General features: G+C 36.4%; 1 protein-coding gene across 1 annotated transcript; it reads right to left on the bottom strand.

The window, feature by feature from the left end:
- Positions 1-2,161: 2,161 nt before the first annotated feature.
- LOC100764529 (olfactory receptor 4K3) lies at positions 2,162-7,215 on the bottom strand. Its single transcript, XM_035446723.1, has 3 exons — positions 7,179-7,215; positions 4,520-4,628; positions 2,162-3,693 (listed from the first exon to the last, which is right to left on the bottom strand). The coding sequence occupies exon 3, from the start codon at positions 3,664-3,666 to the stop codon at positions 2,731-2,733; it is 936 nt and encodes a 311-aa protein (XP_035302614.1). The 5' UTR covers positions 3,667-3,693; positions 4,520-4,628; positions 7,179-7,215; the 3' UTR covers positions 2,162-2,730.
- Positions 7,216-7,940: the final 725 nt, after the last annotated feature.

Here is a 7,940-nt window from a genome sequence, read left to right as displayed (position 1 = left end):
TCCCCTCGTTTGCCCCCAGAGAGGATAAGGCCCTCCATGGGGGATCCCCAAAGTCTGTCATATCATCCTGGGCAGGGCCTATGCCCTCCCCCACGTGTCCAGGCTGAGAGAGCATCCCTCCACATGGAATGGGCTCCCAAAGTCCTTTCTTACACCAGGGATAAATTCTGATCTACTACCAGAGGTCCCATAGAGTGCCTATGCCTCCTCATTGACATCCATGTTCAAGGGTCTGGATCAGTCCCATGCTGGCCTCCCAAACATCAGTCTGGGTTCCATGACCTGCCCTTGTTCAGGTCAGCTGTTTCTGTGGGTTTCACCAGCCAGGTCTTGACCTCTTTGCTATTCACTCCTCCCTATCTGCAACTGAGTTCCAGAGTTCAGTTCAGTGTTTAGCTGAGGGTGTCTGCCTCTGCTTCCATCAGCCACTGGTTAAAGGCTCTAGGATGGCATATAAGGTAGTCAACAGTCTCATTACAGGGGAAGGGCATTTAGGGTAGTTTCTCCACTATTGCTTAGATTGTCAGTTAGTGTCATCCTTGTAGATCTCTGGAAATCTCCCTAGTGCCAGATCTCTCCTTGAACCTATAATGGCTCCCTCTGTTATTGTATCTCTCATCCTGCTCCCCTCTATTTTTCCCCCGACTCAAACTTCCTCCCCCATTTCCTCCTGTCCCCACCTCTTCTCCCCCTCTCATTCTCCCAGGAGATCCTGTCCCCTTTCCCTTCTCCCAGGTCCATGCAAAGTGTGACTTTTTCCATAAGAAACTCTGCCAGGCTATAGCTCAGATGGCAAGGATGGTAAGAGACCTGGCTCTGCAGTTCTGTATGCTTCACCCAAGTCACACTAATGTATGAGCCATGCCCTCACACATGACCTAAGAAGACACCTGGCTATGTCATTTCAAAGTACCTGCCCCAAGGCCTTAATTGCCAAGTCACTAGACAATTGCAAATCTTGACAGAAACCTATATGTTCTGTTGTTTCATTCATCTCAACCCATAAATCTCAGGAGAACACCAGGACAATGTCCTTGATTTGGAGACCAGACAAATGGGCTAAAACCTTATTTTTAAAAATTTATCAACTACCAAACTCAAAAAGATAACATCAAACCACAAAACTGTAAACAATATTACATTACATACTCTCAAGAAATCACCAATCACATCACAATATCCCCAAGAAGAATGATTTGGAAGAAAAGATAGTCAAAGGTTTCCTGACCAACAGCAGAAACAATAAAAAAAATGCTTACTGGTTCATTGCTCCTGATCTCAAGAGACATTACAAAGCCATAGTTATCAAAACAGTGTGGTATTGACATACTTGAGTACCTACAGATAAATGAATAAAATACAGTAGCAGAAATCCTTTACTTAAGTCCAAAGAGTGCATGATTTTCATCAAAGATGCCAAAACTACATACTAGAGGAAAGACATAATCCTTAAGAAATATTGGGAAAAGTTTGATGCCTACCTGCAGAAGAATGAAAATTAAACTTTATCTCTCATTCAGAAAAAAATCAACTACAAATGAATACAAACCATTATTGTAATATCTGAAATTTTAAACTGATCATATGGCTGGGGAATTTTAACCAACTGTACAATAGTCTCTCCTGTCAAAAAAGCATTCAGAATATAGATTGTTAGTACATCAGAGTAATGTCATTATTACAGCAGTGGACATATCCTGCCAGGTTGGTGTGTATTTTCCCATGAGGGGTGTAGAGCTGGCTAAGATCACTGAATTCCTTTATTGCCCAATGATCTTACCACCTTTTAGAACCATGCAAGCTATACAATAGGAAGAGTTCTCAAGTCATTTTGAGACTGAGAACTTGGTATCCTGGAACCAAAGTGTGTTATACATTCATCAACAGGGTCTATCCACATATTTATGGTGAGAAAACAAGCAAAAATTTAATAGTTTAGATTGTTTAAGAGACATTTGCAGCCTTGCAGACCAAAAGAACTGTATATGAACTAACAAATGTGTTTGTTAAAGGTCCAATGTGAGTTGACCACTGAATTAAGTACAATAGTTTTTAATAATTAATCAGTCAATTTATGGACACAGTTCACATGGAGATTACATTGTAGGATATTATACATAAACAATAGATAATAATTTAAAGAACAAATTTTAGTCGCAGATTGAGATAATTTAGCAATATCATTTCAAACTTTATTTTTATGTTTTACTATTGTACTTTATGCATCTGATTTAAAATAAAAACACAAAGTATACTCCATTCCTGTTTTAGGAAGTAATAACTTCTACTTCTCTTCTTAATTTATTCTGCCTACTGCATTAGTGTTTTGCTAGAAAGCTGGGATAAAGCAAGAGGTTTGACTTTGGTCATTGACAAAGAATTTGAACAATTTGGGTCATGTGATGGTACACAGAATTATACTAAGGTAAAATTTAATAAGATGTTAACCAGAAAATAAACATATGAGTTTTCTCAATAGATGTAAAGCTAAAATTTATTAAAGACTTGGAAGAATATTTTAAAGACATTTCTGTACACATGGGGCATTTGTACAGAGCTTTAAGATGAAGAATTCACATTAGATGGTTAGGCATTAAATGTCATATTCTCCTTAAAATATTAAATTATATCCATATAGAGAAATTGAGACACAGTTTTGTTTACTGATTTTAAATCTATTTCATACAGTCAGACTCCTTATTTAAAGTAATTAGTTTACATTTGTGAGTATTAGGGATTTTCTTTGAAAAGGTAGTTGCTTAGGAATCTTCTCATAGCATTTTTAATCTCTTTGTTTCTCAGTGTATAAATTGCTGGGTTTAGGAGAGGTGTAAAAACAGAGTAAAATACAGCAAGAAATTTATCCAACCAGATAATATTGAGTGGCCATACATAAATGAAAAGGCAAGGCACAAAAAATATCATCACCACTGTGATGTGAGCAGTGCATGTGGACAGAGCCTTAGATGCACCAGATTTGGAACTCTGGAGAACGTTGGTAAGAATATATGTGTAGGAAATGAGTAACAGAATAAAGCAGATTACAGCCACAACCCCACAGTTAGCATTCATTAAAATATCCAAATCATGGGAATCTAAGCAAGCTAGCTTAATTACCAAAGGCATGTCACAAAAAAAGCTGTCTATTTCCTTGGGACCACAAAAAGGCAGCTCCACAATCTCTACCAGGTGACTTGTGGCATGTATAAGGCCAGTAGTCCAAGAAATGAACACCAGCCCAGTGCATCTTTTCAGGTTCATAATGGTGAAGTAGTGGAGTGGTTTGCAGATGGCCACATAGCGGTCATAAGCCATTACCACCAACAACACCATCTCTACTCCAGCAATACAATGGGCAAAAAAAATCTGGGACATGCAGCCTTCAAAGGAAATGGTCTTGTTTTCCCTTGGAAAGTCTGAAATCATCTTAGGAGTAGTAACAGAGGAAAGCCACATATCAACAAAGGACAGGTTGGCCAACAAGAAGTACATGGGAGAATGGAGATGGTGGTCAGTGGTAATTAAGAGCATGATGACAATATTTCCTGACACAATGAAGAAATAAAGTATCAAAAAGATCACAAAGAGTAAGACCTGAAGTTTCTGTGACTGTGAAAGTCCCCAAAGTATAAATTCTGACACCACAGACTGATTGCCTCCATCCATTTTACCCAGTGTGTCATCAGAAATGGCCTGCAAAGAAAAAAAGATTATCAACAAGTCATATGAGGAAGTCTATTTCACGTGAAAATTTGATATTCACTTTGAAACTTATCTGTGTAGAAATGCGTGCATTTACAAAAGAAATTGAAGGCAATATGTTGATACTGTTGCTCAACTGAAAGCTATTGAGTTAATGAGCCAAGAGCAACAACTCAAAAAGAGAAACATGGGTTAGACCTGTATTCCATGTGCTCTATCAGGAAATTCCTCTACAGGAGATCTGTGAGGAAGCAGACAGCAATGTGAAAACCAAAAATGTGTGTGGTTTAATAATTTTAAAGTGTCTGAAATTTTTACTAGCAGTCATGACATGCCATAATGAAAAAGATGGTTAGATTTGGAAACTGATGGGAGAATTGCATTAAATATCAATGCAAATGGTCTGATAGGATACTACCATATTTGACACCATGCCTAATGATATCTTTGGACATCAGCAGAATTGTTTCTATATCATCGATAAATTTAAATTTTAGCTTAAATTTATAAAGTAAATAATGGGAAAATCTCAGTGAGGAATCACGCAGAACCATATAAGATATACACAGATACCAGATTGAAATATATAAACCAGGTTCATAGCTACTCATTAAAAAGTGTATAATACAGAATTTATTTACTCAGCTAAACTGCTTAACAAAATACCACTTTAAATACATATACAAATGGAATTTGAAAGAACACAGCAAAGCATATTCAGACCTAAGCTCTTGAACTCACAATAGGTTCAGCATTAGCAATAGAAAATGTTTATCTGAAAAGCAAATTGCTTTTCAGGAACATAATAACCACTCACCTTTCTCTTCTCTTGTGCAGGTTCTATCAATATTTTCAAAGACCAAATTAAATTCAATAATCTGTTAAAGTATCTCTATATTCTTGCATCTATCTTAGTAGCAATTCTCCTAGAAAATCAAATGTTTGTTTATACAAAATAAATACAAATATTATTGAACAGAAAGACACTAAATAAACTTCTTATGAGTTTAGAAGCAAACTAATATTTTTCTTCTATTTTCTTAGTTTTTTCTGCATTGATTGCCCTTTTATCAAAGTGCTAAACTTTGTGTTAGTCTCATTATTTGCATTTCTCTAAGTGGTAATTTCTAATAACTTTCTCTGCTAGCAGATTGAGTGTTTTCATGTTGTGTTCATTATTTTGCTTTCTTTGGTTTTGTTTTTCTTGTATGCATATTTTACTATTGAAATGTGTTTTAATTGAAATAGAATTCCATCATTTTAGTCCTCCCCTTTTCTTTCTCACACAGCTCGAAAATATCATCCTTACATAGTGTTCCCATGCTACCCCTCAAGTGGCTTGCCTCTTGTTTCTTGACTTTTATTGCTACATATGTAGGTATGTGTATGTGTGTGCACAAATGCACATAAATTAAATTTGTGAAATCCATTTTTGTTGTTGCATAAGGATTCAAGACTGACCACTGTACATTTTACAATGAATTAGGAGGCTGATCCCTGAGAGAGAATGATTTTTCTTCTATCAGACAATAGTTGGCAGAATATTTTTCTACTTATTTCTACAATAGTCACTTAACTTACTTCATTTTTACTCCCATCTCGATTCTGAATGCTATCTTATCTTTGGTGCACTCTAGATGCAAATATTTGATCTTATTAAGTTAAATGGAATATTTGTACAATGTTAGCAGAATGTTACTCTTGTGGATTATCAGATAAAGAATTAGGTTTTTCTGTAGTGGACCTGAGCATACATGGAATAGGAGATTTGGAGACAACACATTAATTGAATTCTAAAGATGACAGAAGTAAAAGTAACTATTCAACTAAAATAAAATGGTATTGGTTAAAAAAAAATAACTAGAAATATTTAAAGAAATGGCTTACAGAAGAAAGTCAGACTGATTGCTTAGCAACTCACATTTTCTTTTGGCTTCTATTTTCTTCCAATCTGGTATGTGCTTATGAAGTTACTCCTGTTGTGTAGAGACAATCTTCCCCTCAGCTAGACTTAATTTCACCTCCTGTAATTGTCCCATGGGTGAAATTCACCTTTGTGTTTTCTGACCAAAATAAGAACCTTATCTTAGAAATCCCTTAGGGATTTTTGTTAAAAGTGATATCAAATATTGAATATTTGTGGGAAAAGCAAGAGAGACAAGGAAAGACTGCCCTAAGTCAGCCTGGCATTGGTAAATTAAGACAACTTTTCAAAATTATTCATTTCAATGATAAGGACTAAAAAGAAGCCTTGTGCTATCTCATGTCTTACTGAATGTATATAATCATTAACTTTTTTGTGCTTGTGAGACTATCCATGATAAGTTGTGAGATATGACCAGAGCAAAAAAAAAAGAAAAGAAAGAAAGAAAGAAAGAAAGAAAGAAAGAAAGAAAGAAAAGAAACAACAAAGCTATACTGTGAACATAATTCCCTAATGTGTCAAATCGAGGTCACATGACGTATGCAGTTCTATGTATTCTGTAACTGTTTGCACATTAGCAGGTATGAACTGGATAAAGTGACTATTATCTCTGTAGAAATCAAACATTTCTTTTATTGATTTTAGAAAACTATGAAGTATGTCTATACAATTTCACTTGTGATGGAGTTATAATAAATTCTCAAAGTAAACTTGCTACATATGCTTTTCTTTAAAGCAGCATACCTAAATTGCAACTATTATCAGTCCCTGCACAAACCTCCATGTTATTTTGGTTGTTATCTTGGATCCATTCTATCAAGGGTTCTGTCCTTGCCTTTAAAGGCCCACTTATCCTTTTGCATTGACAATAAGCATTTTCAATAGCTAGAGATTCAATTATTATTTGTCTACCTTCTGATTTTTGTGTCATTCTATTTACTGCTGACTTCAATCTTTTATAGGAAATCCACGAAAAATTCCTTTGGGCCCTGTATAACTTTAGTAAATGACTCAATTTTCTTTCTTACTTCTCTAATTCTGTCCCAAGATTTCAAAGCTTCTGTGTGTCATAAAGTCAGGGCATGGTCATCATACAGAGATTGCCTTTCTAAACAAAATAATTCTCTTCTCCAAGAAGTTGATCTTAGAAGATTTCCATACCTCTAGCTCTACTCCGTGTTTAATTGCCATAGCCTCTTTTTTGAACCCAGTACTCCATTGTAATTGTTGGTCAGGCTTTAAAATAGTTTTAATCAAGTCTCTCCAGTCTCTAGAAATAATTATACTGCAAGTTTCCCACAAGTTTAACATCTGCTTCACAAAAGGTGAATGCATGCCATATGAGACTACTGCTTCTTTGAATCTCTTTAAATCTAACATTTCCACAGGAGTACATTTAGCTGTTACAGAGACTCTATCATTTGTCAATTCCAGTAAGGTTACTGGATATATTAAGGTTGGTTGTTTGGAAACACTAGGCTATAGTGGGAAATTACCAATATGGAGTCAGGTAGAAATACAAGGGTATTTAATAGGGAAACGCCTTACTTACAGAGCAACCTAGCCAGCCAGCGTGGCAGTAGTCTGTCCAGCAAGTACAAAAGTGAAACTGAAAGAGAAATGCAGTCCCCTAAAAGTCTCACTCTATGTCACCCTAACCACGCCCTCTCAAGCGTGGTCAGGCACACCTGTAGCCAGCCCCTAAGTAGGCGTGGCTACAGCTTCCCCTACAATTCCCCTTTAGTCTAAAAGAGGATTAAAACTTAGCAGTGTAAAGTATCCAAAATTAACAATCATAAAGGTAAAATATAAGAAGATACCACAATCTGCTTATGTCACATCGTAACTATTTTAACTAAATCCTAAAGTCATCTGAAAGAGGTGTCCAAGCCTGAACACCTCCTTCCAATCCCAACCATAAACAATAAGAAGCTATTCCTAACTAGGTATATACACTATCCTAAATAACAACAATGGGGAAAGGGGATGCAGCATTCTTCAAGTTACTTCCTGCTGAAATGGGATGATGACATCCTTGTGGGGTCGTGTAGGAAGAAAATGTTAGTATAGTGAAAGTCTGAATGGATTGTATCCAGTCCATCTTAGATGGGATTCGCTTGATTGAAGATCTTGATTGAAATTCTCGCCTTGATTGAATTCAGTACCTGAAACTCTGGCCTGAGTGTCAGTTGAAACGGAGCAAGTTGGATCCAGTGCAGTTGAGGAGGTGTGGCCCATTTTCTCTCCAGGGTGTCCAAGGATTGCTGTCAGGCAGGTCTTCATTGGCTGTGTGGGACTCAAATGTAAACAGTTA

The sequence above is a fragment of the Cricetulus griseus genome, chromosome 6, assembly GCF_003668045.3.
Source record: "Cricetulus griseus strain 17A/GY chromosome 6, alternate assembly CriGri-PICRH-1.0, whole genome shotgun sequence".
NCBI lineage: Eukaryota > Metazoa > Chordata > Mammalia > Rodentia > Cricetidae > Cricetulus > Cricetulus griseus.
Note: the sequence above shows the minus strand (reverse complement) of the source record. Positions and strands in the feature narration are given on the sequence as shown.